General features: G+C 37.5%; 1 protein-coding gene across 2 annotated transcripts; it reads left to right on the forward strand.

Moving 5' to 3' along the window:
* Window positions 1-1,296: 1,296 nt before the first annotated feature.
* TMEM126B (transmembrane protein 126B) lies at window positions 1,297-15,583 on the forward strand. 2 transcript variants are annotated; one of them, XM_031963722.1, is made up of 5 exons: window positions 1,297-1,416; window positions 9,974-10,098; window positions 13,002-13,195; window positions 14,231-14,342; window positions 15,192-15,583. In XM_031963722.1, the coding sequence occupies exons 2-5, from the start codon at window positions 9,983-9,985 to the stop codon at window positions 15,370-15,372; spliced, it is 603 nt and encodes a 200-aa protein (XP_031819582.1). In that variant the 5' UTR covers window positions 1,297-1,416; window positions 9,974-9,982; the 3' UTR covers window positions 15,373-15,583. The 2 variants fall into 2 exon arrangements, with proteins under 2 accessions (XP_031819582.1, XP_003764657.1); XM_003764609.4 differs by lacking the exon at window positions 1,297-1,416 and adding an exon at window positions 2,285-2,431.
* The last annotated feature ends 413 nt before the right edge of the window (window positions 15,584-15,996 follow it).

Raw genomic sequence — 15,996 nt, forward strand, 5'->3', positions numbered from 1 at the left:
ACTTGACAAGGATGTATTCAGTCACATTTTCTAATTGAAAATTTTACACTGGAATGAATCCAAACGTAAAATTTGTCCATTCTGCTTAGAAAAATCAAGAGATATACTGCAAATCTATCATTTTATTCAATACCAACAATATGCAACATTATTGTTGTAGTTTACAACTATTTGGTTTAATTATATTACATTCATGAGTAATGCCTTTTAAAATTCTTTAGAAACACTGCTAGAAAAGTGAAATTTAGTTATTAAATCTAGTACAAATAGTGACTGCAGACTGCCTAAGAGATGAAATCGAAACTAACTACTTATTTTAGCACAACTTCATTTTGATAACAGCATTGTATAGTACAATACTAGCCAGGTGATACCATAATAGTTATCTGACCCAACTAAAGCTAGAGTTTCCTTCTCAAATGAAAAACAATTCAAATTACAAGTAGCAGAATCAAATAAAAAGGAGATACAAATATTAGATAGGAAGCTTCATAGCCCACCTTTCTTCTTGATTGGCATTCTTGGATCTTTCAGCAGTTACTGGATTCAAGGGCTCCTTTACAGGTATCAACTTTGACCAGCTGGGCTAAGGTCAAGATATAGATGGCCGTTGCAAAGTACTTCTGCTGCTCAATCTTGACATCCAAGCTCAGTATTCATTTTCATCAAGATGTGAAGTCATGTTGAATTTTTTTTCCACAATTAAACTTTTAACACCTCCCACAGAATTAAAGAGGAAAAAAGACTAGAGTTTCACAAAAGTGTCTTTCAATTCTTATAAAATATTTCTTAATCTATTTTTAAAAACTGAGAACATTATTGTTGGTATAGCAAACTTCATTAGAATTCCTCTTCAGGCAGCAAATTTGTGTAAATTTAATGATTCAAGGCACAACCCAAATTTAAACCTCTCACTATTCCTCAAAATCAACTTCAAAGCCCATCCATATTTAACGATAAAAGATGCCTGTGTTTAGAGAAGAGAAATTTTCAGGAAAAAAACAAACAAACAAAAGAACTTTTTTTTTTTTTTTTTAAGCAAAGTTCTTTGCCTCTGGTTTCTGAAAAGGTGAGTGAGTTTGTGATGTTCCCTGGGACTGAAAGGCCGGCTTCTATTCACCGGACAAGAAGTTTCCAGTCTCACCCCCTCACATCAGACAGCATCCAGGCTGCAGTCCCTTTCATTTTTTCCCCTTCTCTGTGGTCCAAGCTACCCAGGCTTGTTCTCTAATGCCACTCTGATGCTCCCATGTATTAACCGAGGGAGAAGGAAAGCACTGCTTTGGCAGGGAGACATTAAAGTGACAGCGCTACTCAATGGGCACTGGATGCAGGATGAGTTGGCGGAGCAGCCTTCTTCCCCCCGGAGCCATTCACCTCATGCCGTCTCGTCTCATCCAAGCATCTGCCTGACCGGTGAGGAAAAACGCGAGACCCCCCACCTTCCCGGGGTGGTCTCGGAGCTGCGGGCGCCTTAGCCTGGGAAGCGCGAGTCATGCATCAGTCCGCCCTCTTCCCCCAGAGAAAGGGCTCGGCTGCTTGCCCTCCCCGTCCTCCCTCCTCTGCCCCCACTCGCAGCCGTGCCCGCGCTGTCGCCTCTGGCAGAAAGGGGGGGAAGCTTTTGGGGGGCTGCTTCACCACGCGCACACACGCGCGCACGCTGTGCCCCGGGTGCCCACACCCTGTCTCGTGTGAGAGGAGCAAGGAGAGGTGGCAGAGCCTCGGTGCGGGAGGAGCAGTCATTATGTAACTCGCGTGCGTTTGGGGCTCCTGCAAGAGGGAAGCAAGTGCGGCTTAGGGTGGCGAGGAAGTCTAAGGTGGGAGGCGGGGTTCATGGCCGCGCCCCAGGGGTCCCCCGCCCGGCGAGAGGGGACGGGAAGCCTCTGCTTGTTGTTGCCCCCCACCGAGCCCTTCCTTTGCTTGCGGGCAGTGGGGAGGGGGGAAGCAGGTGGGAATGCGGAGAGAAGCTGGCAGCGGAGGGCTCGAGATGCGGCCTCTCCGTCGAGGTTTGGGAGACGCGAGACCATTAGCCAAGGGGACTCGGGCCCGAAGGAAGGAGGGGAAGGAGAGAAGAGAAGCTTCATCCCGGCAAAGGGAGGGGGGCAGAGTGCGGAGTGGTTGCCGGGCCAACGCAAAGTGGGTGGGAGCGATCCGCCCGCTTCTCCCGCAGACCAATGAACGGCCGCGGTTCCGGGGCAGCGGAGGCCAATCTGAATCCGAAGAGGGGGCGCGGCTTTTGACCGTAATGGGCGGGCCTTCCTCCCCCTGGAGCTGGGACAGAGGCTAGAGGGCGGGGCCTGGGGCAGGAGTTCGGGCACCTGAGGGCTACCCTGTGTCACGTGAGCGTCCAAGATGGCGGCTCCCAGGCGTGAGCTCCGGGAGTGTCTGTGAGCCGGCGCCCGTGGTCTCTGCGCGTGGAGACGTACGCGAGGTATTGGCGCGGGCTGCCTGTGGGCGAGAGGGTGGGAAGGGGGTAGACGGCCTTCATCGCGGAGGCTCAAGCCTTAAGCCTCACCGAGGCCTCAGAGTTGTCTGCGAGGGAGGCGGTGCGGTCGCATCCTGTTTGTGGAGGACAAAGGAGCGACTCTGAGAAAAGACTTGTTTTATCCAAGGTCACACTAGGGACCCGTCCAGGACACGTGAGAAACTCTTAGTTTAAAAAAAAAAAAGTTTGACGAGCTGCTTTTCTAAGTAATAAACTCTTCCTCCCTGGTCATAATATCAAAACTGGAGCTAGAAAGGTCTGAAGTCGTCAAGCCCCATCTCCTCATTTTACAGATGGGGAAACTGAGACCCAGAGAAATTAAGTGACATATCTAGGGACAAACCGACCCTGACTGTGTTAGGGCAGGATTTGAACTCATCCCCTTGACTGCAAGCCCGGAGTTCTGCCCACAGCCACATAGCTGCCTCCGTGGTGTTCTGCGAGCCATCCGGGTACCACTTGTCTCGGAAGTGATAGAAGGGATAGTATTTTAGGGAGGATCAGTTAAGTGTCACCTGGAATCAAATCCCAACCTCAAACATTTCCTACCCGTGTGACTCATTTGCCTCAGTTTCCTCATCTGTAAAAAAAAAAAGGGGGGGGGGTGAGGGAGGAGATAATTAATGATAGCACCTACCTTCCCTCCACCCCTGGTTGTTATGAGAACCAGACAAGATAATTGTGAAATGCTTAGCACCATTTCTGGAACACTATGCATGATACAAATGTTTCTTGTGGTGATAGAAGTTAGGAAAGTAAAATCGAATTTTCTTTAAAAAGAGAAATTAAACTAGGTGACTGCAAAAGTTCCCTCTAACCCTGATGATGTGTGATTCTCTTGACCACCTGTTAAATTCAGGCAAATTTAGCATAATAGAAAAATTCCTAGGTTTATAGTCAGAAAACCTGGGTTCATATCCTGATCTTGTACATGTTAGCTGGCAAGCTATCTCTGAGCTTCAACTTCATCCTCTGCAAAATGAAGATAATACCTAATTAATTAATACCTAATTAAACCACAAATCATTTTGATTTGCATATTGCCCATAACCAGCAATGGTGTCCCTGTAACAACTAGCTTCCCATTCCCCAAAAAGTAAGCTCCCACACATTTTTAATTGTAGTGCTTTTCTCTCGGTTTATTATTCTCTTTATCCCATACAAAGTTTGTTTGTACACATTATTTTCATGTTTCATCCTCCTTTTAGATTGAGTTATTTATCTCCCTTTTAGACTGTGAACAGATATTGTCTTTATATATTCCTGTATTCCTAGCGCTAAAAAGAATACCTAACATTTAGTAAATGTTTATTGATTGACTTGCAGTAATTCAAGATATAAAGAGATAAGGACCTACTAAACCAGAGGGGTGATAGTGTCAGAGAAGAGATATGAGATGTTAAAGTTAGAATTGACAGGATTTGGCAACAAATTAGATATGGGAGGATAAAAGAAAGGAAGAAGTCATAGGTGACATATAGGTTTAAAGCCTGTGTGACTGGGAGGATGGTGGTGACCTTGATAATAAAGGACAGTTCTAAAGAGGGAAGAGTTTTGGAGAAAAAAAAAATAAGTTTTGTTTAGGACATGTTGAGTTTTAATTATCTACAGGGCATTTAGTTCAAGATGTCCAGAAAATATGAGGCTGAAGATTAGGAGAAAGTTTAGGGCTGGATAAATTTGAAAATCATCTTTGTCGAAATGATCCCTAAATCCATGGGATCTGATGAGATTCATAAGTAAAATAGTGTAGAGGGAAAGGAGAAAAGGGCTCAGAATAGAGCATCGAAGGACACTCATGGTTAATGGGCACGATCTGACTGAAGATCCAGGAAAGGAGCTGGAGAAGGAGCAATTGGACAGGTAGGAGGAGAACCAGGAAAAAAGTATCATGAAAACTAAAGAGAAAAGATTATCAAGAAGATGATGACATGATGTCAGAGGCTGCAGAGAAGTCAAGAAAGGTGAGGATTAAGAAAAGGCCATTAGATTTGGTAATTAAAAGGTCACTAGTAACTTTGAAACCAGTAAATTCAGTGGTATAATAAGATGGGAAATCAAGCTGCAAAGAGTTAAGAAAGTAAGAATTGAGCCACAAAAGCAAGAAGAGAGTAAGTTGATAGCTACTGGGGATGGATGGATCAAGTGCAAGGTTTTGGAGACTGAGGAAGATAGCAACATAGTAAGGTGTTATACAGGTTTTGAAAAGAAGCACTAGAATTAGGGATTTTGGTTCAAAATGCAGTATTTTGTTTTGTTTCGTTTTTTCCCACTGTACTATACTACTACCTTTCAAACATGCTATCTTTCATGTCTTTTGTTATTGGGATTAATGTATAGATAAATGTATGTAAGGCATTTCATACACACAAAAAAATTATGCACACACATATGCTATTATTTATCGTTTCCACAATGCCAGGATGAAAATTCCCTTCAGATTCACTCAAGTCTCACAGCTTAATTATAAAGCTTTTTACATATTATGTGCATTTACAAGTAGTCTACTATCACCAAACAAAACCTATACAAGATCTATTTAACATCATATACCAATTCCTTATGAAACTCAGTACTTAAATTTTCATTTATTCCTCCTTACTTGATTCATTTCCTCACCCTTCTTTTCTAAATAATGTTTTGTTCTTTCACCAGATTCTCCTCCCAACTATTAAAGGCTAGTTATAGGCTTTAACATTTTAATTAGTCTTCAAAAAATAACAATTCCTTTCTCTTTTTTATTAAAGTCTCACAAAGACATCATATGAGGCAGTTTGGTATAGTGGTTAGGGAACTTTCCTGCAGTCAGGAAGACCTGTGTCTTTGTAATGCCTCTCTCACATACTGGCTGGGGGACCCAGGGCAAAAGTTACTTAACCTCTCATTGCCCCCAGAAACTCTTTTAAATCTAATAGTTGCAGGATCTGCTTTGGTAGAAGTACTTATCTGAAGCTCCCTGAAGGAATGAAATCTTAAGTCTGGTCCAAAAAAAAAAAAAGGCATCATAAAGTTCTTCTTTGTGTCCTCACTCTTAATCTTCAATAATTCAATTAAACAAAATTCATTAGTATGTGCAATTCAATGAAGATTAAAAAGTTTAAAAAAATACAACAGCCCCCTACCCTCAAGGTTCCATCCTTCTAGAAGGATATACCCTGTACACAAATAAATTCAGGATAGTTTGATACAGAATAGTAGCAATTCTGGGATGTTAGGGAAGACTTCTTAGGGTACATGTCACCTGGACTGAAGCTAAGTGGCTCCATGTATTTTGCTGGAGTACCTTCTAAAAGCAAGTGTAACTATGAGATCTCTCCAGAGTTTTCTTTTGGATAAGTGCTCTCTTTCCTGCCTATGAACATTGTATTGCCTTTAACAAGCAGTTTCTTATATAAGACATTGCACATGACACACCAGCATTGTCCTAGTTCTATTTCCTGCAGGCTCTTCAGAATCTTTTTATGTCCTTACTCTCAAGTCCAATTTATTTTTCTACTTATTTAATATATATAATACTTTTCTGGTTTCCCATTTTAAGTCCTTGGCCTTTATCAAAATTCTGTTCTACCATTATCTTCATCTCATCTTTTTTTTTTTTCTTGGTGGATTTCTTTATCCAAAATCTTTTTCAGCAGCATAATATTCTCTACCTGACAGTCAAGGCAAACAGGTGGAATTTAAAGTAATATTCCTCTTTCCCCTCCCCCCAAAAAAGAAATTAACAAAATTTTACATAATAAAATCCTAGAGACCACAGTAGTAAGGAAAATACCATTCAAAATAACTACAAAGTGCAAAAATATTAAGGGATCATCCTACAAGATATACAAACTACTTATATATAATTCAATGCAAAATGTTCCTTAAAGATATAGACAGCTGGAGGAATATTCAGTGCTCATGGCTAGGTCATGCCGATATAATAAAAATGTCAATGTGACCAAAGTTTAGTTCACAATTTTAATGCTATGCCAATTGAACTATCAAGAGGATGCTTTATAGAACTCAAGAAAATAATAATAGAATCCAATCCATTTCAAGAAACAAAAAGTCTAGAATAACAAAGGAAATCATAAAAAAGGTCTGACTAAAAGGGAAATAGCATTTCTAAACATTTGACTGTACTATAAAGCTGCAGCCAACACAATCATTAGACATTGCTTAAAAAATTGATCAATGGAACACACTGAGAGAATCAGGGATACTAGAACTCAGTAATCCAGTATTCAATAAATCTAAAAATATAAATTAAGAAAGAGTTCCCTGTTTGCTAAAAACTTCTGGGAAAACTAGAAAGCAGTCTGAAAGATATGAGGCTTAGACTAACATCTTTAAACATTGTCCATAATAAATTCAAAATAGACATATGAAATTAATATTAAAGATACCATAAAAAATTAGAAGAAATAGATCATGTATCTTTCACAGCTATGGGAAGAACATATTAAACAAAGGATAAAGGCAATTACAAAAAATAAGACAACTTTACATGAACCTGAAAAACTTGTGCATAACTCTAATGCATTTTAGGTAAGAAGGGAAGCAATCAAAAATTCAGATCAAATTTTTCTCATAAGGCTTTGGTATCTAAGATATATAGATGAGGGCTTCTTAAACTTTTCCACTCATGATAACCCCTTTTCCTGAGAAATTTTTACATGACTCTGGGTATACAGGTAATATAAATCAAGTATTTATTGATAACAAATCATAATTTCTTGATCCCCACATTCAGCTACAAGACAATATGAAATCACAAACAACAATTTAAGAAGCTGGGATATAGACAACTGATAAAATGTAGATACATATGCAGCTGGATAATGTCACCTCAGCCACTTATTGTGTTTCTTGGGCAAGTCACTTCTATCTGCCTCAGTTTTTTCAAATATGAAATGATCTGAATTTAGATGTCACCTCAGCCACTAATTATTGTGTTCCTCGGGCAAGTCACTTCTATCTGCCTCAGTTTCTTCAAATATGAAATGGGGATAATCGTCTCACCTCAGGGAGCTGTTGTGAGGTTCAAATGTGCTAGTACTTATAAAGAGATTACCACAGTGCCAAGCACATGATTGACACTTATTCTGTCTATCTACAAGCATATACATATACACACACACACATATATATATATATATATATATATATATATATATATATATATATATATGCCAGAAAGCCATTCCCCAATAGATAAAGTTTGAAAGATATAAACAGTTCACAAAAGAAGAGTTACAGACAGCCCTATGAAAAAATTTCCCTTAATAAGTGAAATGGAAATCAAAAGACCCCTGAGGTTTCTTTCACCATACACGCAGCAAATTGGCAAAGATGCCAAAAAATGGGAATGGTGTTGAAGGAAATGTGGGAAGATAAGCACTCTGCTATATAATTGCTAAAGTTGTGAATGGGGACTATGAGTTTGAAAAGCAGTTTGGAATGCCATTTCTGGGGCTCAAATCTTCCCAGTTCTTGATGTTAAACCATTTGACAGCACCAAGGACTTTAGTGGCAACAATGTTCTTGTCTGGGTCTTGAATGGGTCTGGGTCTTGACTGTAACTACTGCAGGAGCAGTAAGTAGCCTGACTATGTCTCACAAAGGCTGCTTCCCAGGGTAATGGCTGAGGGCACCAGGCTGGAAGCACTTTCTGACAAAGTTCTTAGGTTCTGGATCCTGGACTGTCTCTATCAAGGTCTGAGGAAAGGTGATGATGGTACAGAGTAGGGAAGAGGGAGGTGGGAGGTTTTGACATGTTGACTCCTGTCTCTTCTAAAGAGTCCATTAAAGGAGTTTATTGCTGATTCAGGTAGACTTTTTGCCTGCCCTATATGTGGCAATTGGATAGCTAGCTCCTTTGCGGGGTGGGAGAGAGTGGGGGGTCCCTGGATGATGGCTGTAAAAGTCCAGGCTAGAAGCATTCTGGGGGGATGCTTATGCAAAGAAAGTGACTTGATTGTTGGGTCCACATCCTTATACCCAGAGTTTTCACTATAAAGCACATGACCCAAAAAGCTAATGATAAGAATGTCCCTACATGTACCAAAATAATTACTTTTGTGTCAGCAAAGAATTGGAAACAAATTAGGGAACAGCTACATAAATTTTGATACAGGAATGTCATGGAATATTGCTGTGTCATAAGAATTGTTGAATATGAAGAATACAAACAAACATGTAGAGACTTAAGTGAAATACAAACAGATCCTAGAAAACAAAAAATATACATAATGAAGACACCAATATAAATGGACAACCATCAGTATAAATGGGGAGATAATCAAAAGTGGATGTTACAAAGAATATACATGGCTCCAAAGAAGAGCTAATAGATAACATCTCCATCCACTCTTTTGAAGAAATATGAGAGCCACAGTTTACGGAACTTTGTTTATGCTTTCAGACTTTTTCATTGTATTGATTGGTTTTGCCAATATTTTCCTTTTGTTCTTAATGTTTCCTTCATATTTTAATATTTTTTTTAAAAATTTGTTGTATAAGGTAACTATGAGGGAAAGGAAGAGGGATATTGGGGAAAATTTTGGCAATGTTAAAACAAAAGATATCAATAAAATTTATTTTTTTAAAATAAAATGCACATGTGGCTCTTTTCAACAATGAAATGATTCAGGCCAGTTCCAATGGGTTTGTGATGAAGAGAGCTATCTGCACCCAGAGAGAGGACTGTGGGAACTAAGTATGGATCACAACATAGTATTTTCACTTTTTTTGCTGTTGTTTACATTTTGGTTTATTTCTCATTTTTTCCCTTTTTGATCTGATTTTTCTTGTGCAGCTTGATAATTGTAGAAACATGTATAGAAGAACTGCACATGTTTAACATGTATTGAATTACTTGCCATTTAGGGGAAGGGGTAGGGGAAGGGAGGGGAAAAATTGGAACACAAGTTTTTGCAAGGGTGAATATTGAAAATTATCCATGCATATGTTTTGAAAATAAAAAAGCTTTAATTAAAAATAAATAAAATATGCCCCCAGTTTTTATTGTTTTCCACCTTACTAACTTATAAAGTAATTCTGTCTTTTTCATGTCTGATTCCCCCTTCCTCTCATGCCAACTATTTGAGCTGTTTTCTAAATTGTCTCTGTTTTGCCATACAATTTCATCTGGACTATAGAGCCTGTCATCAAAAGTTATCAATAACTTTTGTGTGAGAAAAAGAGCATCAGAAACTACTTGCTACATTTTTCTAATAATAACTTTTCCATTGCCTTTATTTTTATGTTCAGTTTTTTTTCACACACCAAGAATGTTTCCTGGTCCCATTACCAGTATGTTTCCATTATGATCTTTATGATGTCATTGATATAAATTTTAGGTGGGCTTAGCATAGTTTTAATTTCCCTCACCTTTAAAAAAAAAAAAAACTCTAAATTGTAAAGCTGGATTAGACTACATGAGAGAAGCACATTTTGCCTTTAGCCCAATAAAGTATTCTTTTTCTATGTTGCTGTGTTTTTCAGGGCCACAGGATGGCAAATCGTATGTATGTTCAGTCAGTTCCTTCCCCAGAAGAAATAAAACTCAGAAGATCAAGAACTGCTGATATTGTGGAAAAAAATTTGTGGCGTCTCACCAGAAGAGAACAGTAAGAGATCCTTGCCTGTAGAATTCTCTCTTCCCATATTCTCTGTGGTGTTTATTTGATCTGTCATACTTGCCACTTTTTTACTTGTAAAAACAGAGGAAGAACTTTAATAACTATTTATTATGGCCCAGGGAAAAAAAGAAGCATTGTTCATGGAGAAAGATAAATGCACAGAGTTCATTTTCCTAATGTCCTTCTTCCATTACACTAGTTCATAAATTTTAAAGTTGTAAAGAATCTTAGAGATTTTTCTGAGAAGTAGTACTTTTCCGGTAAGACCTGAGAAGAACAGAAGTACAAGCCTAAACCCTCTTACTGCAAACCCAGTGATCTTTCAGCTCTTTCGTGCTGCCTCTTATTTGGAATTAAACTTTGGGCTCAGGATTGTTTTCCTGCTCAGAATTGAGTGTATCCCCAAAAAGCCATATGCTATTAATATTATATTTGTTGTTTGTTGCATAATAATAATAGTTAGCATTGTTATTGCACTTCAGAGTTTAAAAGCTTCTTACAATATTAACTCATTTTATCTTCACAATAGCCATGAAGGTAGGTAGCTATTATTGTTTCCATTTTATAGATGGAGAAAGGCAAGCAGAGATTAAGAGATTTGCCCAGTGTCCCACAGCTGGAAAGTGTCTGAGGTCTCATTTGAACATGGATCTTCCTGAATTAATTAAGGTCCAGGACTCTATCCATTACACTAACTATCTGCATCTTTTGGGAGGAGAGGGGAGGGCAAGGCAAATCACTTATACCCAAGGTCACACAGCTAGTAAATGTTAAGTGTCTGAGGCTGGATTTGAATTGAACTCAGGTTTTCCTGACTCCAAAGTGGGTGTTCTATTCACTTTGTCATCTACCTGCCCCTTCTCTTAAACAGCTTAAACAGATAAGTGCTTCCTATGTTCCTGACCCTGTACTAAGTGTTTTGAATCTGTTTCTCATAAAAACAAACAAAATGGTCCCTGCCCCAAAGAAGTTTAAATTCTAATAGGAGGAAGCCAACATTCCTGGGGAGATTGCAAAAACAAGTCTCAAGCCTGGTTCTGCTAAGATAAAAATGGGGTGTCATGTCAAGGATCCTGAGGCCACTAAGTCCATTGTTAGTCATTCTTGGAGTGTCAGACTTTGTATTTGATAGATGTTTAAAGATCTTTTTTGAATGACCTCAGACTCCATGGTAAAAGGCTTTAGTCGATGGACAGGTGATTTCAGTTTCTAGGCTAATAAAACTTAAGAATGGACTCAAAAGATCAGTATAAATGCTGATTCTGTGCCCTTATTAAAATCAGAATGAGAATGTGGCAGAATTATTTTGTGCTTTATCCTCTCCAGTAGTTTCAGGATAAATATAACAGAACTACACGTTCATTTGATTTATCTAGTCAGGCAGCTGTAGACCACATTCTCTTAAGTGTGTCTGAACTAATCAAAAATCAGTGATTAAGATACGGAGGATATTTTTGTAATTTTGTCCATGCTAAACTTTCTCAGTATCCATTTGTAGAAGATTTTTTTAAAAAGCAGTTAGCCAAACAGAAGAAAGCAACAGTAAGAATACCATACTTACAAGACAATTGAATCATGGTGAATTATAATGATTACAATGGCCAATCTCAGTTCTTGAGAATTAAAACATCCATCTTCCTCTCAAAAAGGATGGAACTATGGATATCAGAACTAAATTTCATTTTTTTCTATCTTGATTGGGTTCTGAAGGTTTTCTCCATCCCAGGCAGCTGAAGAACCAAGGGGCTCAACATTCCTGGCACCATGGTAGGCAGCAGAGGGAACTTATATAGATAGAGCCCATCCTCATAAGGAGCTGGTTCTTCTCAAGGAGAAGCCTCATTTTAGCTTAGAGTGATGGATATTTACTAAATCCCCATTTCTGCCAGCCAAGTCATAACCAGGGATTATTTGTTCAATAATCAAAACAGTTCTAGAGTTCAGGATTTCCCATTTATTAACTCCAGAGTTCTTCTGTTGGTCATATGCAGTTGAGCAGCTGGAAAACAGTCAAATGCCCTGAGTAAGCACATTGCTTCTATAGTCAGCTCTTAATGTTTTTCATATATATTAAGTTTGATTTTGTCTTTGAAGGTTGTTCAATTGGCAGAATTATCAAAGCCTGTCAAAACTTTTACACAATACATAGAAAAATAGAAAGTTGACAACTTAAGGGAAATGACTAATATAAAAACAAATCAGCAACAAGTCAACAAGCATTTAGTAAGCTCCTACTATGTACCAGGAACTCTGCTAAGCCCTGGGATATATAGAGAAAAAAAAAAAAAAACAGCCTCTACTCCCAAGAAGTTCACAATCTAATAGGGTAGGCAAAATGTAAACATCATGTACAAATAAGATATATGCAGGATAAATTAAGAAGAACTTAGAAAAGGTGTTTTGTTGTTGTTGTTGTTTGGCAGAAAGTAGAATTTTAGTTGAGACTTGAAAGAAAGTAGGCAATGCAGAAGACAAAAGATGAGAAAGGAAATCATTCCAGGATTAGGGATGTAATCTTTACAAAGATGTAGTCTTCTGTAGGAAGACAGGCTTATGCCTGAGATAATTACTGAGAAAGTTTAGCAAAGACAACTTTTCCAAATGAAGCAGCTATTACTTTGCTTAACGCTATATAAGTCTAAATATTTTTTCAGATATTAGGAAATAAATTTACAATGATGATAAAAAATTTTCATGTGCTTTATTGCTTGGTAAATTTTCCCTATATTAGGTCTTATCTTTCACTTTTGAAAAAGACAAATTAAGAATTATCACTGTTAGAAATTCAATAAGATCTCCTTTTTGTGGTCTAAAATCAAAAATTCTCTAATAGAAAAAAAATGTACTGTTCTTGACTTACTTTTGTTCTCTCTCTTTACTTTTCTTGGTAGACTCATATATACCTATGGATCAATGTGTTTGGGAACAACTTCAGCTTTATGTGGATTATTTGCAAACTACATTTTCAGGCATTGTATGAAGGTTAAACAGCATCCTTTTAAAACATTTGTGCCATTGTCTGCAATTCCATTTTTGACCACTGCAGTGACTTATAAGTTTCTTGTAACAGATCCCATAAGTTCTGGTGAGTATACATTTAGGAATGCTTAATTTGATAGCTACAATCCCAAATAAAGATATGTATGTAGAATGCCAAAATTTTATGCATTCAGGGCATTTGGCTTAATATACATATAGGATATCCAAAAATAACTTTAAATAAGTTATTAAAGCTTAAAACAGCACTTCAATTTTTGAAATACCTTGGATGGATGGATGGATGTACCTATCCCTGTACCTGAGCCTTTGAGTTTTTATCAGTTTCAGAATCTGTTGATCAGCTAATACATAAAACTTCCAAATTATATAAGTGACTGGCAGAAATCGTGAATTCCATGTAATTGTGGTCATTTTAAATGCTAAGGAAATTGGAGTATGCTTAGAGCAGACTAATAAAATTTTTTTCCACTTGGAATCTCTTTTTGCTTGAAAATTTTTTATTTGATCCCAGATGTATAAATATATAAAATAGGTATCGAAATCAGAAATTTACTACTAATATAATTTTGTGACACACACACACACACACACACTGAGTTATGAGACCCCATGTGGGATAAAGAGCAATAATATAAGAAGCTAGGGATAAAGGACAGTATGAAGTAGAGTTGAGATTTAGAAGGTTTAGGAAAAGGAAAAAAAAAAGCTTCTTTTGGTCTACTGAATCTTTTATGTGTTTGTAAAAATGCAGTTCTGCAACTGATCTTTAATGGGAATGTGCTCTATTCCATGAGTCCTGCCCCTGCTTCCCTAGTTCTCTACATTCATACTCCCCATCTCAAGCTGGACCTCATTATGCCCAGTATATCTTTGTGTGAATTCAGCTTTTAGGATCATTTCTACCTTGCCTTGGACATTTAGCCCTAAGCTATTCTTGTCATGGTGCCAGCCTGTACCAGTTTAATAAAGCCTTCCCAGGAAAGTGGTCATACCCATAAGATGTTTATTTAACCTCAGCTATACACTTAATAGAAGAATGGAAAATGGAAATATCTCTCAATACAGATAACTAAAATTCATTGCACACGACTTTGCTGATGTAGACACTGTTGTATTCCAGGTGATTTAACCATGGACATGAGTATTTTGAGAGGTGCTTTTGTTTCTGCTTTATGTGGTATCTTTCATCCCTCTGCTTTGGCCTTTTTAAAAAATGGGCGTCTAGCAGTCAAGTAAGTGTCTCTTTTTTTTTCACTTTGTTTTCCATCTGCCCTCATTCTCTAACAACCAATTACATCATCTTTAATGAAAGGAAAATATTTTTGCATTATAAATTGTTAAATTTAACTTACATGACATATATATACTAAAAATAAGCTACATGAAGAAACTGGACACTGAGTGGATACCCATCAGTTGGAGAATGGCTGAATAAATTATGGTATGTGAATATTATGGAATATTATTGTTCTGTAAGAAATGACCAGCAGGATGATTTCAGAGGCCTGGAGAGACTAACATGAACAGATGCAAAGTGAAATAAGCAGAATCAGGAGATTATTATACACAGCAACAAGACTATATGACAATCATTTCTAATGGACATGGCTCTCCTCAACAATGAGGTGATTCAAACCAGTTCCACTTGTTCAGTGATGAAAAGAGTCATATACACCCAGAGAGAACCATGGGAACTGAGTGTAGATCACAACATAGCATTCTCACTCTCTGTTATTATTTGCTTGCATTTTGTTTTCTTTCTCAGTTATTCTTTTTCTTCTTTCTTGATCTGATTTTTCTTGTGCAGCAAGATAACTATATAAATATGTATACATACATTGGATTTAACATATTTTAACATATTTAACATGTATTAGACACCTGCCATCTAGGGGAGGGGCTGGGGGGGAAGGAGGGGAAAATTTGGAACAAAAGGCTTTGCAAGGGTCAATGTTGAAAAATTACCCATGCATATGTTTTGTAAATAAATTTTTTTAAAATAATAATTAAAAATAATATTAAGCTACATGGTAGGAGTAAGCTATTTGTCAGATATGTTTTACATTTTTTTTTTTCTTTAGGTTTGAAACTGTTCCATTACCTCCAAGAGGAAGGAATCTATTCCACTGGACTGTACTTTGTCAATCAGCTGCAAAGCTAATGGTTATTCCTATGATCCTACAGATTATGTATGGAGCACATCTTTCTTCCCTGCAATATAAAATATGTGACAAAGTACTTGAATTGCTTGAAGAGGACTGATTTAAAAACTAGCCTTGTAATGTGTATGATTTGGTTTGGAGTATTTCATGAAGAGCTAAATATAAATCATAAGCAATATAATGTGTAATAATAGATGTGCAAATAAAAATTATGTGATGTCCCTGACTAAAATGCAGACTCCATGAAAGGACTAAAAATGATAATAATAATAAAAGCAACAATACTATATCGCTCTTGAGTTTTACAAAACACTTTGCAAATATCTCATTTTATTTTCACAACAAACCCATGAGATAGGTGCTATTTTTATCCCCATTTTACACATGAAGAAACTGAGGGTGAGAGAAGTTAAGTGACATGTCCAAAGTTACATATCTATTAAGTGTCTGAGTCTGGATTTCCATTCATATGGAAAGCTCATCACCCTATCCACTGTATTACTTTTCCATGTGTTTGTTCTCTTTGATGCCTAGAATATCTAGCTAAGGGAAAATGTTGAGTTTTGGGATTTTTTTAGTTAATAATTTTTTCAGTTAGCTAATTTTCTCTCTCATAGCTACACCCCATTAAAAAGAATAAATGAAACTTTTATAATAAATATGCATAGTCAAGCAAAACAAATTGCCATATTGACCATATTCAAAATATACATATATACTTACA

Source organism: Sarcophilus harrisii, chromosome 3 (genome assembly GCF_902635505.1).
Source record: "Sarcophilus harrisii chromosome 3, mSarHar1.11, whole genome shotgun sequence".
NCBI lineage: Eukaryota > Metazoa > Chordata > Mammalia > Dasyuromorphia > Dasyuridae > Sarcophilus > Sarcophilus harrisii.

Bases quoted from the DNA above. Each gene is read 5' to 3' on its own strand.
- TMEM126B (XM_031963722.1), top strand. From the start codon at position 9,983: ATGGCAAATCGTATGTATGTTCAGTCAGTTCCTTCCCCAGAAGAAATA. The intron at 10,099-13,001 runs GTAAGAGATCCT...TTTTCTTGGTAG, and splicing joins CGTCTCACCAGAAGAGAACA to ACTCATATATACCTATGGAT. The intron at 14,343-15,191 runs GTAAGTGTCTCT...TTTTTTCTTTAG, and splicing joins AATGGGCGTCTAGCAGTCAA to GTTTGAAACTGTTCCATTAC.